At 43.8% G+C, this 23936-nt stretch overlaps 3 protein-coding genes across 11 annotated transcripts in view; all 3 read right to left on the bottom strand.

The window, feature by feature from the left end:
* LOC115141691 (arf-GAP domain and FG repeat-containing protein 1-like) overlaps window positions 1–12277 on the bottom strand; it is a 30173-nt gene extending 17896 nt beyond the window's left edge. For 3 of the 7 annotated variants that reach the window (XM_029680801.2, XM_029680797.2, XM_029680799.2), the window contains exons 1-2: window positions 11913–12265; window positions 1971–2064 (exon numbers count right to left, since the gene is read on the bottom strand). In XM_029680801.2, coding sequence (XP_029536661.1) covers window positions 1971–2064; window positions 11913–12079 — 261 coding nt within the window. In that variant the 5' untranslated portion in view covers window positions 12080–12265. Of the gene's footprint in view, window positions 1–1970; window positions 2065–11912 lie in introns of all 7 variants that reach the window. The other 4 variants (XM_029680796.2, XM_029680800.2, XM_065000273.1 and 1 more) reach the window with 4 other exon arrangements.
* Window positions 12278–14318: 2041 nt separating this feature from the next.
* Window positions 14319–16954, bottom strand: LOC115142155 (large ribosomal subunit protein mL44-like). Its single transcript, XM_029681620.2, has 4 exons — window positions 16752–16954; window positions 15306–15774; window positions 15017–15195; window positions 14319–14800 (listed from the first exon to the last, which is right to left on the bottom strand). Exons 1-4 carry the CDS (start codon window positions 16925–16927, stop codon window positions 14626–14628), a joined length of 999 nt encoding a protein of 332 aa, XP_029537480.2. The 5' UTR covers window positions 16928–16954; the 3' UTR covers window positions 14319–14625.
* Window positions 16955–17449: 495 nt separating this feature from the next.
* Window positions 17450–23654, bottom strand: LOC115141694 (mitochondrial fission factor homolog B-like). 3 transcript variants are annotated; one of them, XM_029680808.2, is made up of 8 exons: window positions 23482–23654; window positions 22608–22822; window positions 22241–22413; window positions 21836–21927; window positions 20907–21071; window positions 20112–20168; window positions 18440–18530; window positions 17450–18324 (listed from the first exon to the last, which is right to left on the bottom strand). In XM_029680808.2, the coding sequence occupies exons 1-8, from the start codon at window positions 23502–23504 to the stop codon at window positions 18193–18195; spliced, it is 948 nt and encodes a 315-aa protein (XP_029536668.1). In that variant the 5' UTR covers window positions 23505–23654; the 3' UTR covers window positions 17450–18192. The 3 variants fall into 3 exon arrangements, with proteins under 3 accessions (XP_029536668.1, XP_029536669.1, XP_029536670.1); XM_029680809.2 differs by lacking the exon at window positions 23482–23654 and adding an exon at window positions 23316–23416; XM_029680810.2 differs by lacking the exon at window positions 20907–21071 and having other exon boundaries at window positions 23482–23652.
* Between the last annotated feature and the right edge of the window lie 282 nt (window positions 23655–23936).

Raw genomic sequence — 23936 nt, forward strand, 5'->3', positions numbered from 1 at the left:
AGAGACACCCCGAGAGAGAGAGAGAGAGACACCCCGAGAGAGAGAGAGCGAGACACCCCGAGAGAGAGAGAGAGAGACACCCCGAGAGAGAGACCCCGAGAGAGACACCCGAGAGAGAGAGACACCCCGAGAGAGAGAGAGAGAGACACCCCGAGAGAGAGAGAGAGACACCCCGAGAGAGAGACACCCCGAGAGAGACACCCCGAGAGAGAGACACCCCCGAGAGAGAGACACCCCGAGAGAGACACCCGAGAGAGACACCGAGAGAGACACCCCGAGAGAGACACCCCGAGAGAGACACCCCGAGAGAGACACCCCGAGAGAGACACCCCGAGAGAGACACCCCGAGAGAGACACCCCGAGAGAGACACCCCGAGAGAGACACCCCGAGAGAGACACCCCGAGAGAGAGAGAGACACCCCGAGAGAGAGAGAGAGACACCCCGAGAGAGAGAGAGAGACACCCCGAGAGAGAGAGAGAGACCCCGAGAGAGAGAGAGACACCCCGAGAGAGAGAGAGACACCCCGAGAGAGAGAGAGACACCCCGAGAGAGAGAGAGACACCCCGAGAGAGAGAGAGAGAGAGAGAGACACCCCGAGAGAGAGAGAGAGAGAGCGAGAGACACCCAGAGAGAGAGAGAGAGAGAGAGCGAGAGACACCCAGAGAGAGCGAGAGACACCCAGAGAGAGCGAGAGACACCCAGAGAGAGCGAGAGACACCCAGAGAGAGCGAGAGACACCCAGAGAGAGCGAGAGACACCCAGAGAGAGCGAGAGACACCCAGAGAGAGCGAGAGACACCCTTTATAAAAAGAGGACAGACAACAGCAGACAGTAAAGTCAAGGCTGAAGATAATGCATGTCCTCCAAGGCTTGTGTCGATGTTTCCAATAGGCCTAGAATATTCTTCTACATAAAGCCCCTGACATACATAGCCTGCAGAACAGCAACAAGGACAAGCCCAGGCTCAATTCTGTACCACTACCACATCATCTAGCAGAAGAGCATTACTCCAATTCAGAATCCTTGGCAGATTAAAGTGTGTGTGTGTGTGTGTCAGGGCCAACTAAATAAATAACCAGACACATGGAATGCATGAGTGAGCATCAGAGCACCATCTCCTGAAAGAGCTGCTCTGTGTCTGTTGTGCCGTGGCCACCCGGTCGGCAGGCCACCACGCTATTCTCAGAGAACACACAAATCACACTTTACAGGATTAGGGGAAATATCTGTGGAATGTCACCCAAAACCAAAAGGGGGAAAGGGTGAGGCCTTTCAACGTATGGATTTCCATGATCTGGGGTTAGAGTAAGTCTCAGGGCATTGAGGACAAGGAGTCAGCCAGCCAGCCCTCCTTAGACTGATTAAGAGCTCCCGAGTGGCGCAGTGGTCTAAGGTACTGCATCTCAGTGCAAGAGGCATCACTACAGTCCCTGGTTCAAATCCAGGCTGTATCACATCAGACCATGATTGGGAGTCCCATAGGGCGGCACACAATTGGCCCAGCATCGTCCGGGTTTGGCTGTCATTGTAAATAATAACTGACTTGCCAAGTCAAATACAGGTTATTTTTTTTATATTTTTTTATCAAACAAAAAGAGGTGGACATGCGAATGGTGGCCTAGCTTGGAGGACAATGGAAGTTGAATAGAAACATAGGCTACCAGCCGGGTCCCAGATCTGTTTGTGTGCCTGGCCATCAAAATGAGCATAGAAGTCAGCAAGAGAGCATAAACAGATCTGGGACCAGGCTTGAAAAACACTTCTTTATGATTATAAACCTATGTGTTTCTGCATTCTAGTTTCCATCGGGGTGCTAAGAACTGGAAGAGCTGGACAACAAAAACTAGCATTTCATTTTGGCCTGTTTGCTTCCCTTTGGTTCCTAGTGAATACAACCCAGGCAGACATCAGCCATGTTGACAACAGTCCTGGGAGGTCTGTGGGGCCCGGTCACAATGTTTGACCCTACCTCATTGCCGTGTTTCTGGAGAAACTCGATTTCCTGTTGCGTGAAGGTCGTCATGGAGATGGACTTCACTCTGTGGGGTGGGTTCAGCCCTCGCCTGAGGGCAGGAGAGGGGGAGAGAAGAGAAGAAAGAGGGAGGAAGATGGGAAAGGGGAGGGAGAGGAGGGGAGAGAAAGCAGGAAGGGGGTTCATTTAATTGTAAAGCATCACAGATTAAGATTCAGATTCCTGTACTGACAGCTCCTCAGACTGGCGCGATTAATTAGGAACGTGCTGAGTTCTGCTGGGCTTATGACTGCAGAATCTGGGACAACAACAGAGACATCACTAGAGGGGGGAGAGAGAGAGAGAGAGAGCGCAATTTTTCCCTTGTATAGCCTAACACGGGTACTGAAACCCAGGTTGCCGTCACGACACACAAGACCGTGTTAGCTCACTGAGCTCAATCCTAAACGGTAGGCCTCGATCTAACACTAGTCTAAGTCTCATGCAAGGTTACTTATCATGCAATGCTCGTTGAGCCACCTAGCTCCGTTACACTTGAAGGCAGTTAGTTAGCCTAGGTGTGTGTATGTGTGTGTGAGTAAGTGTTTGATGAAAGTGTGTGAGCTTTTAGAGTATGTGCTAGAGTCCCCTTGTGATGTGTGAGTGAGCCCGAGCCATCAGGCGGGTCGGTTTCCTGCCTCCATTTCCTGTGCACGGCTCTGCTCCGGTGTGCACGCCATTTCAAGAAAGGGGGGGTTCTGAGGAACAGGTGAAACTGTACCCTGTGTCACTCGGGACACCTGAGCCTCAGCACTTGTTAGTAAGATTTGTCTCGTCAACATTTGCTCTAGACCACTAGTTTCCAACCTGTGGTCCGGGGTACTGCAGGTGGTCCGCAATTTTTGTAATATATATATATATATATTATAAAAGACAGTTGGGAGTATTAATGGTATAATACACAATTTGACATTATTCACAATGCAAATTGTTTATAATAATAGGCCTGTTTACATTCACTGCTAAAATGGACTAAATTTGACAGCCAAGATATTTTGTGTAAAAAGGAATCTGCGAATGGTGGTCCTCGCACACACACACTTTGCCTAAACAGTCTCCATGGAGACCCAAGAGCTCTAAAAGCTCTAGAGAACATGGGAGGGAGGGAGCAACGCTGTGTAAGACTAGACTAGGGCTGTTCTTCAATTATTCACTGCTCTTGCCTTTAGCCCTCTGTTGAAATTAGGGATGAGTGCTACCCAAATGGTAGAGCAGCTCATTGTAGGACTATGGATCACCCATCCATCACCTTCCATCTTCAGTTCTATACAGCACTACTCACTCAACTGACTGGAGCGGCCCTCAGAGTGCCCTGGTCAAAAGTAGTGACACTAGACTGGGAATAGGGTGTCATTTGGTACACGGCCTGTGTATGGGGTTAAATTATCGCTACACTCGCATTAACATCTACTAACCATGTGTATGTGATAGAGGTCGACCGATTAATTAGGGCCGATTTCAAGTTTTTATAACAATCTGTATTTTTGGACACCAATTTGCAGAATTTTTTCCCACCTTTATTTAACTAGGCAAGTCAGTTAAGAACACATTCTTACTTTCAATGACGGCCTAGGAACGGTGGGTTAACTGCCTTGTTCAGGGGCAGAACGACAGATTTTTACCTGGTCAGCTCAGGGATTCTTTTTTGCAACCTTCTGGTTACAAGTCCAACGCTCTAACCACCTGCCTTACATTGCACTCCACGAGGAGCCTGCGTGGCAGGCTGACTACCTGTTACGCGAGGGCAGCAAGAAGCCAAGGTAAGTTACTAGCTAGCATTAAACTTATCTTATAAAAACAATCATTCAATCATAAACACTAGTTAACTACACGTGGTTGATGATATTACTAGTTTAACTAGTGTGTCCTGCGTTGCATATAATCGATGCGGTGCCTGTTAATTTCTCATTGAATCACAGCCTACTTCTCCAAACGGGTGATGATGTAACAAGCGCATTTGCGAAAAAAGCACTGCCGTTGCACCAATGTACCCAACCATAAACATCAATGCCTTTCTTTAAAATCAATACACAAGTATATATTTTTAAACCTGCATATTTAGTTAATATTGCCTGCTAACATGAATTTCTTATAACTAGGGAAATTGTGTCACTTCTCTTGCGTTCCGTGCAAGCAGTCAGGGTATATGCAGCAGTTTGGGTCGCCTGGCTCATTGCGAACTGTGTGAAGTCCATTTATTCCTAACAAAGGCCGTAATTAATTTGCCAGAATTGTACATAATTATGACATTGAAGGTTGTGCAATGTAACAGGAATATTTAGACTTATGGATGCCACCCGTTAGATGAAATACGGAACGGTTCCGTATTTCACTGAAAGAACAAACGTTTTGTTTTCGAAATGATAGTTTCCGGATTCGACCATATTAATGACCAAAGGCTCGTATTTCTGTGTGTTATGTTATAATTAAGTCTATGCTTTGATATTTGATAGAGCAGTCTGACTGAGCGATGGTAGGCAGCAGCAGGCTCGTAAGCATTCATTCAAACAGCACTTTTGTGCGTTTTTCCAGCAGCTCTTCACAATGCTTCAAGCATTGCGCTGTTTATGACTATCAACTCCCGAGATTAGGCTGGTGTAACCGATGTGAAATGGCTAGCTAGTTAGCGGGGTGCACGCTAATAGCATTTCAAACATCACTCGCTCTGAGACTTGGAGTGGTTGTTCCCCTTGTTCTGCATGGGTAACGCTGCTTCAGGGGTGGCTGTTGTGGATGTGTTCCTGGTTCGAGCCCAGGTAGGAGCGAGGAGAGGGACGGAAGCTATACTGTTACACTGGCAATACTAAAGTGCCTATAAGAACATCCAATAGTCAAAGGTATATGAAATACAAATCGTATAGAGAAATTGTTCTATAAATTCCTACAACCTAAAACTTCTTACCTGGGAATATTGAAGACTCATGTTAAAAGGAACCACCAACTTTCATATGTTCTCATGTTCTGAGCAAGGAACTTAAATGTTAGCTTTCTTACATAGGACATATTGCACTTTTACTTTCTTCTCCAACACTTTGTTTTTGCATTATTTAAACCAAATTGAACATGTTTCATTATTTATTTGAGGCTAAATTGATATTATTGATGTATTATATTAAGTTAAAATAAGTGTTCATTCAGTATTGTTGTAATTGTCATTATTTTAAAAAATATATATATATATATTGTAAATCGGTATCGGCTTTTTTTGGTCCTCCAATAATCGGTATCAGTGTTGAAATACCATAATCGGTCGACCTCTAGTATGTGACCAATAAAATGTTATTTGAATTACTGACCAATTACAGGGGTAGTTGTATATTCAGATCTACTATTGAGCTTTGGGGTGTATCCACTTTGTCACAAATAGAATGACTGACACATAAAGGTCTCACACTGAGATTACAGTCAACCTGTGTTACATACCAGACACCAAACGAAAGATAACAGACCAAAACTGGGAGGAACGAGTTTGAACTTGAGAAAATCTTGTTTTCCGCTGCAAAGCATTTTGCTACGGTGTGAAGTGCACTAATGAATGAGACCCAGACCAATACATACATTCTATTCAGCCTGTCAGAAGCATCATTCCGACCATGTTCATGCTGGCACAAAAGCACACCCGACAGCGCAGTTGTAGTCACAAGTGCAGGGAACATTTGACTTTTCAACCTTCTCTCTCTAGCTAAGACCGGCCAGTTAGCCAACTATGAGGGCGAAGTGAGCGTTTGACTCTGTGTGTGTGTGTGGCATATGAAGGATCAGTTCACAGTCTCATGAGGAGGAAAGTAGGTCAGATACTGGGAGAGAGTTCCAAACCCCTCCAGCTCTGAAAAAGGATGGCATCACACCGCAATTGAACAATTCAGACACTTTGTAATCACTGAGTGTGTGTACGTGGTTACAGTGAAACCCAGTTGATTTGCATACCCAGTGATATTGTCAAACTTTCACACTATTCTCTCACTCTCACACAGTATGTGTAGAGAGCGGAAACACCCAGCAGGGAAGCGCCTAGCATACGGACTCCTCCAGGATGAGAGACAGACAGAGGGGGACAGACCGACCGAGAGAGACAGAGGGGGACAGACCGACCGAGAGAGACAGACCGACCGAGAGAGACAGAGGGGGACAGACCGACCGAGAGAGACCGAGAGATGGACAGACCGACCGAGAGAGACAGACCGACCGAGAGAGACAGAGGGGGACAGACCGACCGAGAGAGAACGAGAGATGGACAGACCGAGAGATGGACAGAGGGGGACAGACCGAGAGATGGACAGAGGGGGACAGACCGAGAGATGGACAGACCGAGAGATGGACAGAGGGGGACAGACCGAGAGATGGACAGAGGGGGACAGACCGACCGAGAGAGACAGAGGGGGACAGACCGACCGAGAGAGACAGACCGACCGAGAGAGACAGACCGACCGAGAGAGACAGACCGACCGACCGACCGAGAGAGACAGACCGACTGACCGAGAGAGACCGAGAGATGGACAGACCGAGAGATGGACAGACCGAGAGATGGACAGACCGAGAGATGGACAGACCGAGAGATGGACAGAGGGGGACAGACCGAGAGATGGACAGACCGGGACAGAGGGACAGAGACAGAGGGGGACAGACCGAGAGGGACAGAGAGCGCTGAACCCATATCCCAGCAGAGGCCATCTATGCAGCATCCTCACCAGCCAACGCCTCTGTAGTACTCAGACACACACACTTCTTAGCCAAAGCCAACAGATGACCCTGTAGATGATAACATGGTGTCCGTCAGCACTGTTCAGCATTCATTCAATGCTTACAAGAAGACAAGGGTCCGTCATCTTGATTCAGGTCACCATAAACTATGGTTGGGCTCTGGAGTTTTTACTAATCAAATTAACCAGAAAATTCAAATAGGTCTGAGATTTTCCTGGTCAAGTCACATGGTCAGAAAATAACTATGGTCGCTGAACTATGGTCAATGTGTCACTATAATAACTTCCTACTGTAAGGAAACCTCTACAACAAACATTGTGTTCCTCCTGGGGAAAGCCTCTCCACCTTCATATGGAATGTGTTTACACAGTAGATTCTAACCCCACCCATTAAACAAGCCACAGGCGAGGGGGGGGGGGGTGCCCTGGCTCTGAACCCCTGACAAGTAGGCAAGCAGTTAGCTAACTGGCTTAATTAATAACTACTCAAATGAGTTAGCCTAACCAACTGACCTAGTTAACGACTCAAATCAGTTAGCCTAACTAACTGACCTAGTTACTGACTCAAATGAGTTAGCCTAACTAACTGACCTAGTTACTGACTCAAATGAGTTAGTTAGGCTAACTGACCTAGTTACCGACTCAAATGACTTAGCCTAACTAACTGGCCTAGTTACCGACTCAAATGAGTTAGCCTAACTAACTGGCCTAGTTAACGACTCAAATGAGTTAGCCTAACTAACTGGCCTAGTTAACGACTCAAATGAGTTAGCCTAACTAACTGACCTAGTTAACAACAAATGAGTTAGCCTAACTAACTGGCCTAGTTAACGACTCAAATGAGTTAGCCTAACTAACTGGCCTAGTTAACGACTCAAATCGATGACGAGAAGACAAGACCAAAAACCAACTATTAATCTCAAACCAAATCAAAAGGCATTAGGATCAACAGAAGTAAAAGAGAGTCCCATGAATGGGCATTGAAATAGTGAGGGGGGTCTTTAAGGTAGGTTCCTGTATGGGGTCAATAAAGAGACAGAGCTCAGGAGGATGGGTGTGAAACTGGTCACATTTCCCTCAGATTCCTCTTCAGGGTGTGGGAAGGACAGACATGCCAGCAGCACTAAGAGCTATCCTATAAAAAATACAAACACACACATCCTTAAATTATAGGCCTAAACCAGGAGCTTGTAACACTATGATTAGTCTGTGTCTGTATAAGTCGCCAAGCACAAATGGGTCTCAAAGAACACAATGGGGCAGTTTCTTAGACCCAGAATAAGCCTACTGCTGGACTAAAATGCTTCCTCAACACAGAGTCCCCACTGAAAGTGTTTCCCAAGAAAAATACTAATCTGAGTCAGGGAAATTGTCCCGCATACAGTCATTTGATGTCTCTCAGTCAGTGTTAACCTCCTCTACACTCAAAGTGAGAGAGCTGAAGTCAATTCGCAACTTCCTGCATTTTTCCACTTCCTGTTTAACTACCCTGCTTGCTGCTGATGTAGCGAAACAGGGCCATGCCACCACTTCCCCACACTAGAATCACACCAGGCTTCCTGCATACATACAGTACCAAGAGGCAGACAGCGAAGCAGTCCTTTCCCCTGAGTCCCACACGTCTCTCTAGCTCAGCAACATGGCAGTCGCTCAGTCCTGCCAAGAAAGATTTGCACAAGACTCAAGATTCACCGCATAAGTAAAATGGATCGCCTGATCAGCAGAAAGGAGGATAGGTCAGTGAGGTCATTGTTCTGCTGGGAAACCAAATATAATCCCGCCAGTACTAAAGATGACCACCTAGCTACTGTGTTATTACATTGGAACAAGGTATCGACCACTAGCTAGACTACATATGAATAACCTATCTGATATGGCTAGCCTATAGGCCTACGTTTGGTAGGTAAAGTCTAGGTAGCATACACTTGGCTATGGTTTGGCTACCATCTTCTTTTGTCACATTACACAGTCAGAGACAGTGTGAACCTCTTCAGAGGAGCCTGTGTGTCTGAGCTTAGAAAATAATTCCATTATCCCACATCAAAGTTTAATACTACAGCACCACAGGGAAATTCACAGAGGAATCCCTGCAGAACCATTACAGAGATGAGAGAAGGGCCAAACTCTGTCCATCTGCAATGATTATCACACAGTGTTCTCACAGTTGAAGCGCACCCCCCACCCCTCCCCCTTAGCTACCAAAACTAAGACATGAGAAACACTGCCCACCCAGATAGTAGCATTTAGGCTCGACCTCATGATGCAAATACACACCTAAAACTGATCCAGTGTGTGTCATAAGAGAAAAGGGTTGTGGTGCAGGAGAACAATTCTGACAGGAAAACCCAACACGGAGACAGGTTGCACCTTAAAACCAGACTGGGAAGCTGCAGAGTCAGTCTCAGTTCCCCTACCTCTTTACGGAGCTATGGAGGACTTAATAAGAGAGTCAGGGAGGGACACACACACCTCACCTTTTCTGTCTTTATTAAGCTAACCATTACCCTAATGGACCATGACAGGTTGACCTCAGTGAGGCATTGAGGGTAGGAAAGCTAAGCCCGGCGACTGGCGTCTCGCTGGGCAGCATTGACGAAGTAACCAGGACATTACAATTAACAACTTATTGAATTAACAGGCAATGTGGTTGTGTTTCTTTCTGAACAAGGTTACACAAGTGTCTCCACAAAGGGCTCGGCAAACAGTGGTGGCCTGGGAGGAATGGCTACAGCAAATCTCATAGACAAACTGATAATAGTGAAAAATGGCTGAATGTACTGACTAGCACAACATGGGTGGTTTCAGGCCTAACTGTAAGAAAGAGTGAAAACTGAAATCCCCCAAAGACTCGAGAGGAAAGATGTTCTTCAAGTGATAATGAAAAGATGAGCATAGCTACGTCATATAGATCTACTAAAGAATATTATAGGCTAGCAAACCAGGGAGGGCTGGGGTCATTTTCATCTCATTTGCATGTCTGCAGGAATTCCTTCAATGGCGAAAACAAGATTGATGCTGTTGAAGACACCTGATGTTCTTCAATCTAGCTGCAAAGCAGCAAATGATTAAAGGGAAAGAGGATACCTAGTCAGTTGTACAACTGAATGCATTCAACTGAAATGTGTCTTCCGCATTTAACCCATCCCCTCTGAATCAGAGAGGTGCGGGGGGGCTGCCATAATCAACATCCACGTCTTCGGCGCCCGGGAAAAACACTGGGTTAACTGCCTTGCTCAGGGGCAGAACGACAGATTTTTACCTCGTCACCAATGACGTCCTCTGTTTGAGATATGTAACAGGTCATTCGTTACCATGCATTCAATCACCAGGCATTGCCAGATTCTGAACAAACAAGGTCAGGTTGACATGAAGTAGCCGAGTGGCACATAAAAATCTAGAAAATTCTCTTGTTTTATTCTCTGTCTGTGTGGTGTTATTTTCCCCACAGATCTTTTAAAATACATTTCCTCAACAATATTTGACATTTAATTGAGATTGCATTATTTTGTTGCGGGTAGGAATGAGAAAAGCACAGCTTCGGTTCCACTAATCCTCAAATCCCAAACTATACAGATGCTTGGTTACACAAGCGTACAAGCCAGAGGTACAGCATCAACCTTGCATCACAGAAATACTGTAATGTTAAATAGTCAAACGGCATTTTGCAATTGAGTTGCCCCTATGAACTGCATAGCTTGGTAGATGACACTTGTTTTAATATGGTCAACTTCGCCTGGCTTGATAGCTAGCTGGGTGGGTGGTCGACCAAAACAAAAGCTGTGTGGTGGGCGAAAAAAAAAATCTCTAGCTAGTCACCCAAGGAGAAAAGTTAGCTGGCTCATGTGCAGGCTACTCTCAGACTAGACGTACAATAGTAAACCAAAATCTGGGACACTGAAATTAGTATATGTTACTTTTGTTATGGTTACATAAGATAGAAGGTTAATCTCCAGCAAAAAAATATACTTTGGTATTTGTTTCACTAGTCCATTGTTGATATAGTCCCTAAACGTTTTGCATGTCACAATCAACTTTTCAAGATATATATCCTTCAAAATACAGAAATACAGCCAGTATTGATACATTTAGCCCCATATGATGCAAAACGCCTCATCCAGCTGTATGTCTGTGTGGGGCTATATAAACAATGGACTAATGAAACAAATACCAAAGGATGGTTTTCGGGTGGAATTTTTATTTAAGTAGACTCAGCAATATGACTTAGATGCAGGAAGTAAAAAGCATAGTGGACGTTGGGCAAGTAACTGAAATGTTGCTAGATCGAATCCCCGAGCTGACAAGGTAAAAATCTGTCGTTCTGCCCCCCCACAAGGCAGTTAATCCACTGTTCCTAGGCTGTCAATGTAAATAAGAATATGTTCCTAACTGACTTGCCAAGTTAAATAAAAGGTTAAATAAAAATATATATATAACAAAACAACTAAGAGCATTGAAGCATGAGGCTCAACTTCTCTGCTGTTTTGGTTCCCTGGCTACATACATTTCTGTGTGTGTGTCTACATTTTTCAACTTAGGCGCACATGTGCTCCTTGTAAAAAAGGTCAGTGTAAAGCCCTGCATACGAAATGTAACATATACTAATTAGGTCTCCCGGATTTTCGTTCACTATGTTACATCTACTCCTGAGTCCAGGTTGCAGTGTGAAAACTACTGCAGCAGGTGACACGTTTTTTTAAATGATACTCATCTTGTCCACACATCTCAAACTCGCTAAACATACCTTCACATGTAGCAGTTTACAATTTAGTTAGGTACAGTAGCTGACTAAACTGATTCACGCGTTAATTGATTTGATCCAGCTAACGTTAGCTTCTGTAGCTAACTACTGTACTGGTAAATTGCCGTTACAGTATGTGGCTAGTATTCGGCTACTAAACTCGCTGGTGGCTAAGATATGCTAACTGTATCTGGTTATTTAGCGAACTATCATATTCTTGTACTAGATAAAGTCAGATTAGCGAAATATATCTAAACGTTATTTAGCTAGCTATAGCTAGCACAGCAGACACCCAACCCACAAGACAATTTAAGATCGAAGTGGAAAGAGACATGGAGGAATGGATTATAGCTAACTACTTAGCTAACGGTTAGCTAGCAAGTAACTAGGTAGTTAGCATCCTGAATGCGGCCTGTCAACGCGGAATGAAAAGGTCACTCATCCAATCACATTTATACTTACAGTATGCCAGAGCAGGAGGTGCAGACGAAAGACCCCACCGTCATGTTGGCATAGGTTGGGCCGCGCTGATCGCAGTCAAAGCACTTTCTGTTAGGAGACAAACTCGTCATTTCTCTCAGCATCTTCAGGTGTTTCTCCTCCTGCTTTCTTTTCGCACTCGCCGCCATGACTGTGACAAATAGGGGAAGGACACAAAACCAGGGAAGGATGGGGAATTGCAGGTAACGGGAAAAGCTTTTGCTGCTAAACGGGTACCTACTCTGAAAGGAAGAGTGGCTACTGTGACTGTCGGCTGAACAGGAGGCGTTGTAAGTCAAGAGAGGAGAGTCACGCACTGCACGCTCCTGATTTCCATGGGTTTACCAGCGCCACCCAACGGATTGACGCTTATAATTTAATGCGGCCTAATTCCTGGCACTTTCCTTTTCATGATACCAAGAGGAAACACCCCTCTCATCTCAAACGTCTCTAGATGTAAATCTATTATTAGTCTATCATTAATTGGAACAAGAATTTGAATATAATAGTTAGAATATAATTTGGCACGGAGGTGGTTTTATTTTGCTCCGTAAGTCTTCTGAGAAAATAAAAAAAATACATATATTTTTTTCATTTACATTGTGGGACATAAAATACTGTAAAAACAAGAAATCAGCTCCAAGTGATTTTAATTTAAGAAATCTGTTCCCAAGTATTCCCACGCATAATAGAGAGACACGTGATCATAAACACAAACGTAAGCAAGGTTTGAAGTGATTGTTTTAGTCTAACATTATATCTCTTTGGGATTCTTGCGGTCAATTTGCAGTCTACAAATTATTTGTAATTATGTTCCAGCCCCCCGACCATCAGCTCAACAAAAGAATCGGCGGCGGAATCTAGTTGATTATCCCTGGAATAGAAGATGTCAGATGTGTGGAAGATGTGAAGATGTCAGAGATGTGCAGAAGATTTGTATGTCACCTACTGTACTTTAGGCGACGATGTGTTATAGATTTCAATGATCGTAAATTGCTTATTTATTAGTGGTGGAACACAATTTGAGAGTGTGCTATTCTCACTGATTTTCTTATCATTCAGACAAAAATCAGCACACAATGTTGGGGTACAGACAGTGATTGGCTACTGCATTGATAGTAAATGAAAAGGCTGTTGTGCTTTGCTTGCCCCATGTGAGTGACTGTGCTTCACATTCATGGCTTCTACTGTTTAAAAACAAGTGCTGTTTCCTAGAACTCCAAGGGTGACTCGGTCCCACTGAGTAGCCTACACCTGAGAGATCTGTTTTGACAACTTACCTTGGAGGACACTGGCTTAACATAGGTCAAGAGTACTGGGCCTGTATTTATAAAGCATCTCACAATAGGAGTGCTGATCCAGGATCAGGTTGCCCCTCTTATTCATTATGATTCAAAAGGCGAAACCTAGATTAGCACTCCTACATTGAGATGCATTTTGAACACGGGTCAAGAAACGTCAGTCTATCAATACAAATGTATCAGCGCAGAAAAATAAGTGCAGAATCCAATGTCAATTTTAAGACAAAATACAAATGGACATAAATGAGAAGGAGGATGTAACCCTTTCTACCCTGCTCTGTGATCCTAGTGATTAATATATTAAGATGTAGGCCTATTAGGGCTGGCCTACACTTTCTGCCTGCAGAAATTCTCCCCCTAAAGGCAAAATGACAGCTTCAATAAAGAATTGATGAGAAAGAATGCAGCTAGGCCCACAGGTTCTGCTGCCAATGCTGAGGGACCAGGGAGGGAGGGTAGCACAGTTGGCATGAAGTGGACCAGATGGAGAGTGAAACAAGTGCATATTTCACACCCACATATAACATCACTGTTCAGCCATGCTAAGTTTTGCCTGCAATCACTACAGATAAAATACTTAATTTGAAACAAAGATGAATTACAGAATCCAAATACTCTCTGTAAAAGTAATTTGATGTAAAAGACAAATGACCCAGTTCAGTTCTATAGCAATTATCCAGTTGTTCCCATACTGTGCAAACAAAAGTGCATTTGCAAAGTGCTAAAACGGGTGTCTATACTGGCGTCACTTTTTAAAGTAAAATACAGATTTAATAAACCAGGCCAGACACTCAAGCCGAGTTCTCACCCCAAGTCGTGCCAATTGGTTGCTGTGGCATTTGTGGAGGATAAAGGAGGGAGCCACATCTCCCACTATGGATGTCAGAGACATTGTCCTGGCAACCAATCACAGCAGGTGATCCTGACTAGCCAAAAAAATAACTTGCCAACTTAGTGTCTTGGATTCTGCTCTTGTGAAATCAATCCAGACACTTTACACATTGCTAAACCATGTTTTTTATAGAGCAGACTAATGTCAAACATCAATAAATAACACCTAATAATAAGCAGACAAGGTGAAACCAAAGATGGTATGATACACTTTCTTTGAAGAGATGTGCTCAGGGATACAGATTTATTATGGACATGAAACATTTAGCTTTTAGATCAATAATCTATTACACAAAAAAAACAATATTTTGCCCAAGGACAGTCCTCTAATTGCAAGGCTGATGAGACCACATAGTTTGGAGGGTAATTCCTATGTCTGTAGGTATGAGTCTGTCAGAGATTGGTCCTGATAGGCTAAGGGAACCACTTGACTTTGACCCTCTGTTGTGTCAAGAGCTGTCATCAACTGATGGAAGACATTGTAGTGCTTGGGGTGACGTCCTTTAGCTGCTGCTGAAGGATTGGAGGCCAGGAGCCTGAGGCTGCTCCGCTGCAGAGAAGTCACAGGGTCTCCGGTTCTCAGTGTAGCCATAGAGTTTCCTCAGGGCCACGCGCGCCGCCTCCTCCTCCGCAGCCAGAACGGTCTCCCCTGGAGCCTCGGCAAGGAGCTTCTTATCACTGAGGACACATACTCACTCAGTAACATGATCAACAAACAAATAAGTACCGGCAGAACACTACCACATACCTCACACATACTCCATAAGTAATGCAAAGAGTTTGTCCTGACCAGAAAAAAACACTTTCAGTCCTGGGACACAGCGTATTCCTGGTCAGGAAAATCTCCTGACTTTATCAGGAGGTGTACTGATGGGAGTGACCAGCGAGGCATACCTGTACAGCCCTACAAAGTAGAGTGGGAGCACAGTGCCGGCGCCGGCCGACCTGGTGAGGCGAGGCTCTGGGAGGGCCATGTTCCTCTTGGACAACTCCTCCACCAGCAGCCCCATTGGGTTTACCACCGACCACATCTCAAACAGGTCTTTCCCTACCAGCTGAGTGACCAGGAAATCCTGAAAGGAGAGAAGAGGGCATCATCTTCAGCTACACAAACTAATGTAAATTTGAGATAATTAATCATGAGTGTTGAGATGGGTGTTGAAAGTTGTAAGAATCTTCTTACCCGAAGGAAAAGTCCTGCTCTCTCAGCTCCACTGCTCTCATGGAGTGCTCCGATCACAGCGAGGAACGTACTGTGCAATACTTTATCAGGGACCGGGAATTGAGCGCTCATAGTTAGGTCCTCAATGGCGAGGTTCTGCGCCACAAGGCACACGACTGGATGACTGGTCAGGTGCGCGACAATGGCGACCACTCCCATGCTGGGCAGGCTAGGGAAGCTAGCCCTGCACCAGTCAGACAAGAAGCTCTTGGTGAACTCCAAGCCCTGTCTGTGCAGCTGAATGTTGTCCCCCAGGACCAGAGCAGCCATTTCAGAGTCCACGCCGAGTGCCTGCCTCCTCTCTTGCTCTGACTGAATGTAACAGGGGTTCACAAAGGCTGTCTTCAGGAGCTCCGGGGAGATACTTTCTTTAAGGCGGCTGCTGAATGCCTGGACTTCTGCATGGTAGTCCCAGTTAGGTTTTTGAGCACTAGGAGACAGAACATAAGGAAATTCATAACGAAGATCACGGTACATGCAATCAGTATGTAGCTAAGATACTGACAGGTGTATAAACTTGAGCACACAGCCATACAATCTCTACAGACAAACATTGGCAGTAAAATGGCCTTACTAAAGAGCTCAGAGACTTTCAACGCCTCGGTCAAATGTAAGTGCTGTTATTGTGAAGTAGCAATGACTAGGAGCAACAACGGCTCAGCCGCAAAGTGGTAGGCCACACAGCTCACAGAACGGGACCGGCGACTGCTGAAGCGCGTAAAAATCATCTGTCCTCGGTTTCAACACTCACTACTGAGTTCCAAACTGCCTCTGGAAGCAACGTCAGCGCAAGAACGGTTTGCCTGGAGCTTCATAAAATGGGTTTCCATGGCCAAGCAGCCGCACACAAGCCTAAATTCACCATGCACAATGCAAAGCGTTGGTTGGAGTGGTGTAAAGTTCGCCGCCATTGGACTCTGGAACAGTGGAAACGTGTTCCCTGGAGTGATGAATCACGCTGCACTTTTTTGTTTATTTTTTTACTTTATTTAACTAGGCAAGTCATATTAATGGCCATGATTTTGGAATAACATGTACGACGAGCAGGTGTCCATATACTTTTGTTCATGTAGTGTAGTCTGTTCTATATTGGCTAGCCAGCTAATTTCCGTATTTATTGTCAATTGCTCCAGATTCTATAGCCCATGTCCAATCGATTATCAAATTGATCCTATTAAGATAACTGACGTACCTAGTTAAATAAAAATTAAGAACTCAAGAACAAATTGTTATTTACAATGACGGCCTACCATTAGGCCTCCCGTGGGGACGTATTGCATTGCATTAGATAACGAACAGGTGCACTATTTATGTCAACTTTCTTATCAAGCTAACCATGAACACAAATGGCCTTGACCCCTATGATGCCAAGATAACGTTACCTTACTAAGCTAGCATTTTACATACCGTGGCTTAGGTGGTGGAGGTCCTTCTATCTTCAACTTTCTTTCCATCAAAAGAGTATATGCTTTCATCCATCGCTTCTTCTCTCGGGTATGTGTAAGGAGTACATTTCTACAAACATGTTGATAGTGAATTCCAAATGTTAGCACACCACGATTTACAATGTATCCAGACGCCATGACAGTTTTCTGATGGTGTGTGACTATGAAAACCTTCCGGAAAGCAACCATAAAGCGTCAAATTAGTTCCAGATTATAAACGGTTCAATTTTACGTTGTAATAACATAGTAATAACAATATACTTAATACTAATTAACAATGTTAGGCAGGGAGTAATGACCTACATTTAGTTCAACTAGTAATTTCATTAGATTTAGCAGTAGCTTGGTGTTTTTAATAGGCTAAATCACTGTATTTAATAGGCTAATTTACATCTGATCACACGGTGATCTGTTCATGCAATTTTTAGTCTATGACATTTCAGATTTAGATGTGAGAATCGTTCATGAAGTAGTTTGGACGTAGTAAACTACTTTTTATAAGTCACTTTAGAAAAGCTATATTTTTCTTACGGGTAACTTTAATGTAGTTTAACTTCTTTCAGTGTGAAGTAATTGGTCAACTATATTTTCAGAGTAGCTTCCCCAACACTGCTAATTAATACTGGTAACAACTAATATAACTAAACTCAAACATCCAAATGAGCTATTTTGTCATTTATTCCAATAAAATTGCATGACTCTCAGCATAATATGCTGGTACATTACAACTGAAAACTACAACCAATTTGATAACATTGTGCTTCAGCCAGAAAGTTCTTGGGGGAAAAAAGAAGGTAGTAACTGAAGATAAAATATGAGAAAAAGCATATCATGCTTATGGCTTGGTGGATATGGCCCATACACAATGAATAAATAATAATAACATAATGGTGTAATAGCAACGGTGTGACTTTATATTTCCTTGCAGTACTATACATCAGTTAAAACCATGAGTCAATTTTACATTATGTATTATCGTACAATATAACAGCAGTGCTTCACAATATATATTTATTTTTAAAATCTTTTCACATCATTCCAATTCCCAATAAATATTTAACCCATTTCGATGCGTCTCCACCGTGGCTTATGATTTCATTTTCTTTAGACCTCTTATCTGTTGGAAATACCTCAGGAGCAATGATAACAACTGAGTAACATGAAGAAATATTTACAGCCGAGTCATTCTTTGATTCTTAAGCAAAAAAAATATATAGCATTGTAAAAAATAATTACAAGTACATGTATACAATAAAATGAAATCAAACATCCCATTGCCCAAGAGCAAGGCTGTCCAGCACTGTGGCTAAATGCAGAGAGTACATTTTTCTACCATTTGAAACAGCCTCTCCCCTCCTCTTCTATGTTCTCCACTCTCTGTCAGTGGTTCCGAGGAAAGGATTCTAGCGGCGGAACCAAACCCAGCTGTTGATAAGCCAGAAGGCTACGGTGACGGAGTACATGATCATCTCACGTTTGGCCCTCTCCTTGTTCTCCTCTTCTATGAGCTGGAGCCTCCGGTTCAGCTTGATGATCTACAGGCACACCAATGACAATCACATCAACACCACCAACCAATATAGCCAAAACAAAAACCGCTAAATGATATACCTTCCGTAGAAGTACAGTCAAGACGTATTAGGAGCAGACCTGACGTCGAAGCGTTGCTGCATCTACGACAGCCATGTCATCAGGAGCCATGGAAACATCCAGAGTAGTGTCTAGAGTGGCCAGGTTAAGCCTTGGGTGAAGAGAAATAGACCAAACACATCCTGGTTAACCATTTCTATCATGGATCAGGCAAGATGATATTTCTGATCATTGATCATAATATGACATTGAAGTTCTCAGCTTAATGATCAATGATTGACAATAGTTCAATGTATTTCTATTATAAATAAATTCACAATACATTGAATCTTGGATCAGAATTCTAACCACACTCCTGGTATAAATCAGAAGGAGACACAATATATAACCGATCCTGAATCTCAACGGTGGGCAAGTAGCCTACATTAGAAGTTATTTTGGCCAAAGGGTTCACTGTTTCACAATTTTGTATCATAGACAATTATGTGAAAGTTAATCTAAATTCCCAAACTAATGACTCCTGCATGCACCGTAACTCTGTCTTGTTTTGTTGTAGTCTTTATTTTCCCACTCAAAATTATCAAAGGTTCGCTACAGTGATGTAAAAGTGACTGGCAAAACACTGTACAGCGCCTGTGGTTCGATCTGATTGTTCGAAGTAACCAATGAGCTACACCAGCGCAGTAAATGCGTGTATTATACATAAACCGCAATGTCGTCAACATCCTGTTTCAATACATTGTACAGTGGGGAGAACAAGTATTTGATACACTTGATACACATGCAGATCTTGGATCAGCATTCTAACCACACCCCTGGTATAAATCAGAAGGAGACACAATATATAACCGATCCTGAATCTGGGACGGTGGGCAAGTAGCCTACATTAGAAGTTATTTTGGCCAAAGGGGTTCACTGTTTCACAATTTTGTATCATAGACAATTATGTGAAAGTTAATCTAAATTCCCAAACTAATGACTCCTGCATGCACCGTAACTCTGTCTTGTTTTGTTGTAGTCTTTATTTTCCAACTCAAAATTATCAAAGGTGTAACTCTGTCTTGTTTTGTTGTAGTCTTTATTTTCCCACTCAAAATTATCAAAGGTTCGCTACAGTGATGTAAAAGTGACTGGCAAAACACTGGACAACGCCCGTGGTACGAACCCCTTTGCAGAGGTAGAGAATTTTTTTGATAGAGAAATGTTCGAAGACCGGCATTACTCATTGCCCAACTATCTTTTCAACTAATAGTGGAAACTTGAAACATTGACAGCAATGACACTCATCCTCTGACAATAACTACAGCCTATATCAGGGGTATTCAACTCTGACCCTACAAGGTCCGGAGCCTGCTGGTTCTGTTCCACCTGATCATTATCTGTACACACCTGACGTTCCATGTCTAAATAAGTTCCTGATTAGGGGGCACAATGAAAGAAAATGGCGTGGAACTGGCTTGCTGAAGAGGTAGCCTAGTAGTTAGAGCATTGGGCCAGTAACAAGGTAAAAATATGTCGTTCTGCTTCTAAACAAGGCATTTAACCCACTGTTCTTAGACCGTCATTGTAAATAAGAATTTGTTCTTAACTGACTTGCCGTTAAATAAATGTTAAAAATAACAAATAAAAAAGGGTCCAGAGTTGAGTATGAGGGGCCTATATTATGAAAGGAAAAAGAGAGAGGAGGAAAAGGGAAGAAAGAGAGTGAAGTCTACGTGCCAGGTGGAGTTACCTGGATTCATGCAGGGGGTTAGAGGTCGAGGCAGACCCCCCTCGCAGTGACGGCTTGCTGAAGAGGGCAGAAACAGGGAAGGGAGAGAGGAAGCAATAGAAAGAGATGGAGCAGCACACCAAAGTACAGTCTCACACTTACAATCCCAAAGTCTCTCACATTCACTCAGGTCTCATGACTTCGATCATGCAGTGTAAAACAGACCTCTGTAAGACTGCCAATATATTAATCTCCAAAACACTAACTTCTCCTCAGAGGAGACAATAGACATCACTATATAGGTTGGCTGTTGACAATGCTTGAGAATGGCCTTACAACACATGGATAGAGCAAGAAGAGGACTAATTTAAAACGGACTGTTTTCAATGAAAATATGACTGAGATCTACACACTACTCTCCTATCACAGCTCAATAACAGCACATCAAGCAAAGTCAATCTTGATTTGCAATGATAAATATACATCATGACATATTAATAGTGTTACTGAATGTTAGAAATGACCAAGTGTTTCCTACCCATTGCCCCAAAATAAATTATCAAAATATGGTCAAGAAAAAATCATTTTGTTCATCGAGCAAATATCCAAATTCAATTATCGTAGATTTTTTAAATTGTCCAAATTGCAGAGATTTGATGACCCTGTCCACACGAAAGAGACAACAGCAGGGACTTCATTGCCTCAGAGAGAATTAATACAATTGTACTGTGTTGAATTTCAGGGTTAATCTCTGCACGGTGAGCAGAGTGGGAGAGGTCAGCCTAGAGATGACCTTAAGAGGGGTCATGGGGTCACCTGCGGTGGTTCTCGTCCAGAACCTCCAAGACCTGCTGGTAGGCCCGGCGCGTGGTGGACTGGATGAAAGAGAGAACGCCGCTAGCGCTGTACAGGTTCTGTTCGTCCTCGGCCATGGCGAGAGGGGGGAAGATGCGGAGAGGGGCTGGGGGAAATGGGGTCACACTGCCCCCACCAACATGAGTGGCCAAGCCAGAGAAAACAGAGCAGAGAGAGCGAGAGAGTGAATAAGAGGGAGGGGAGAAAGACCATCTGCACTTTACTCACTGAGCAGAGATAACAGCCACCAAAGAGTGACAGATGGTACTGATGGGGTGATGCCAAACAGATCATACTAGTGCACCATTGAACTATACCTAACCCTCTACCAGGAAGGGAGGTGCAGAAACAAAAGCATGGAAAGGTCCTAATTAAAGGTCCCAATGAATCATCCCCCACAAAGATGCTCTGAACAAAAGAGGATCCCCAAGGACTTTATATAGTGAAATAAGCTTTGCACAAATTAAATGGCTCTATGCCAAGTTTACTGTAAGGTGCCTCTCCCTGGTACAGTATAATATATTAATATGTTAATAGTGAAGAGAATTAAGAGCAAGTTTTAGTACCATGCTCAGGACAGGAGGAAACTACACTACCTTCACAGTGACACAGCATTGCAACAGCACTGGGTGCAGACCCAAAGACAGGTTTCAACCAAACAGGCTACAGAGTGAGCAACAACACCGTTGAGATACAGACACCCAACTACAGCCAAGTCTTTATCACAACAAACAGAGAGTGAGAGATGGACAAACATGTCAGCAGACAGGGGAAAACCACTGGACAGATGGGAGGAAAAGGACAGGTTTCCAGAAGAGGAGAAGGGTGTGGTGGTGGTGGATTGTGCATGGCACTACTGGCATGTGGACCACAGTTGATAGGCTACTTACGTTGAATCGTTTCTGGCAATCTGGCCATTGTGACGGGCAGTGGTGTTCTCGCTGGCTGAACGTTCCCGCCGCAACCGCCCTTGCAAATGCACCTATGAGAAGGGGAGAACAGTTAAATACTAATATCCTCTTCCTGTAAAATACTGACTTTGCCTCCACATTCAGTGTAGAGGATGTGGTTCTGTGAACTAAGATCACAAGACAAATGGCCATGCCAGAGATCTGAACATTTGTGTAAGCTCAAATAACTAATGTCTAAGCTTTAGCTCAAAGGGCTAGCACAGTCTTGAGTTGCTTGGGTGACCAGGGTTTGATACCACTTGTTCACACATGCCTGCCCTGGTCCATCACATCAACCCATCAGTACTTTCTCTGTTCATCTCTAGACTCTCCAGCCTCCACTACCTCCTCACTGGGCTGGGCTGGGGCTGCACTGCGCTCCATTTCCATGAAGTCCAGCGGCCGCTCGTTGAGGGTGAGGACCCGAGGAGGGGTCTTCAGGGACAGGCTCTCTAGCGGGGTGGACTGGATCAAGTCCAGGTCTCTGGGCCTGGGGAACTGAGAGTCCTCACTGTCTCCTGAGAAGAGCATGCAGGAGGGGTGTCACATAAGGGCCAATAAAGGGTTATGTTTATTAACACTTGAAACCTAAAACAGTTTGCAATGGAAAATGAAACTCGTGTCTGGGAGAACATCATCGATTTTGAGCCTAATGAACATAGTCCACGAGTATCAACACTACAGAGACCCTGTGGAGGACCAATGTGGCTACCTGACATTACGATCCTCTCTGGGACCTGCATCATGACGTTGTGCAGGTCATGTGAGCCTGCCTCGGGGTTGTCATGACCGTAGGGGCCAATTTTGAGCATCTCTGGAATCCTCATGCGCTGGCTGATGCCCTCTGTGTACTCCAGCTCGTAGTGGATGCGGTTCATCTCGGCCATCTCTGCAGTGGGAGAGGGGAATGCTGCTCCGTTCATTTGGCTGAAAAATATTTTTAAAAGCGTCATTTACTTTCAATATCAGCAAACCCAACTAACTGGTTACACAACATAGTTTGGGATTCCCCTTCACAACAATAATACAACGACAAGCAAGTTTCAGTTTATGTATTAAGAGAAGAGGCGCAAAAATAAAATGCTTGTCCATGTAGCCACATATAGGCTTATTTTTAACTAACTATACCCCAGGAAACCTTGATGGTGATGGTCTTCGTCATTGGATTAAAATATAACGAATGTTCGCGATGCTATCATGTGATAAGGATAAAAGGAGCATCTGAATCAATGGCCTGAATGTATCTCCACTCTCCAAATGAGAACCACTTACTAATAGCTAGTATTTTCACCAATGAAACCAAAATAGACCTTGGATGGCTGGAATATCAGCAAAAAATAGCTGTATAGGTATCAAGCTGGCTAGCTAGCTAAATTAGCTATCTAGATATGTTGGTGCGCTTAGTGTCTGTAATGTTTACCCATATAAAGCCCCATAAATGCAATTCCAAATAGTATTTAGCGAGTAGCAAGCTAACTACTGACTGCGGCCTGACCAGATACTTTGAAATGTCGGTATGACAGGCAGTTATCTAGCACGCTAGCTCAATTTCTAGCTGGTAGTGGTAGCTACCTAGCTGGCCTTACCCTTTGGTTTGTTCTTCTCCCATAAATTAAATATACGTGCAAAAATGGATATGGTCCAGCTGAAGATTCAAGAGTGCATTACAAATGATGTAGCATCCTTATATGGTGATTCCAGGAAGCTGAAAGGGACAACAATGTACACTGCAGCCCTGAACGAATGTAATGGGTGGGGACCCAAACCGGAAGTTGTTTTACGTCACATGAAAATGATTGTTCTTGGTACAATAAAATACCTGTTATAATATCTGTTGTAATGATTTCTGCAGTGTTGGAAAAAGTACCCAATTGTCATATTTGGGTAAAAGTAAAGATACACTACATGGCCAAAAGTATGTGGACACATGCTCATCGAACATATCATTTCAAAATAATGGGCATTAATATGGAGTTGGTCCCCCCTTTGCAGCTATAACAGCCTCCACTCTTCTGGGAAGGCTTTCCACTAGATGTTGGAA

The sequence above is a fragment of the Oncorhynchus nerka genome, linkage group LG14, assembly GCF_034236695.1.
Source record: "Oncorhynchus nerka isolate Pitt River linkage group LG14, Oner_Uvic_2.0, whole genome shotgun sequence".
Lineage (NCBI taxonomy): Eukaryota > Metazoa > Chordata > Actinopteri > Salmoniformes > Salmonidae > Oncorhynchus > Oncorhynchus nerka.

What these genes read in the sequence shown, in the direction of transcription:
- LOC115142155 (XM_029681620.2), bottom strand. Translation starts at nt 16,927, where the DNA reads ATGGCGTCTGGATACATTGTAAATCGTGGTGTGCTAACATTTGGAATT. An exon ending in CCTCCACCACCTAAGCCACG is followed by an intron (nt 15,775 to 16,751) that starts GTATGTAAAATG and finishes TCTGTCTCCTAG; the next exon opens with TGCTCAAAAACCTAACTGGG. An exon ending in GAGCAGGACTTTTCCTTCGG is followed by an intron (nt 15,196 to 15,305) that starts GTAAGAAGATTC and finishes CTCTCCTTTCAG; the next exon opens with GATTTCCTGGTCACTCAGCT.
- LOC115141694 (XM_029680808.2), bottom strand. Translation starts at nt 23,504, where the DNA reads ATGGGAGAAGAACAAACCAAAGG. An exon ending in GGAGAAGAACAAACCAAAGG is followed by an intron (nt 22,823 to 23,481) that starts GTAAGGCCAGCT and finishes AATATTTTTCAG; the next exon opens with CCAAATGAACGGAGCAGCAT. An exon ending in ATTGCCAGAAACGATTCAAC is followed by an intron (nt 21,072 to 21,835) that starts GTAAGTAGCCTA and finishes TGGTGGGGGCAG; the next exon opens with TGTGACCCCATTTCCCCCAG.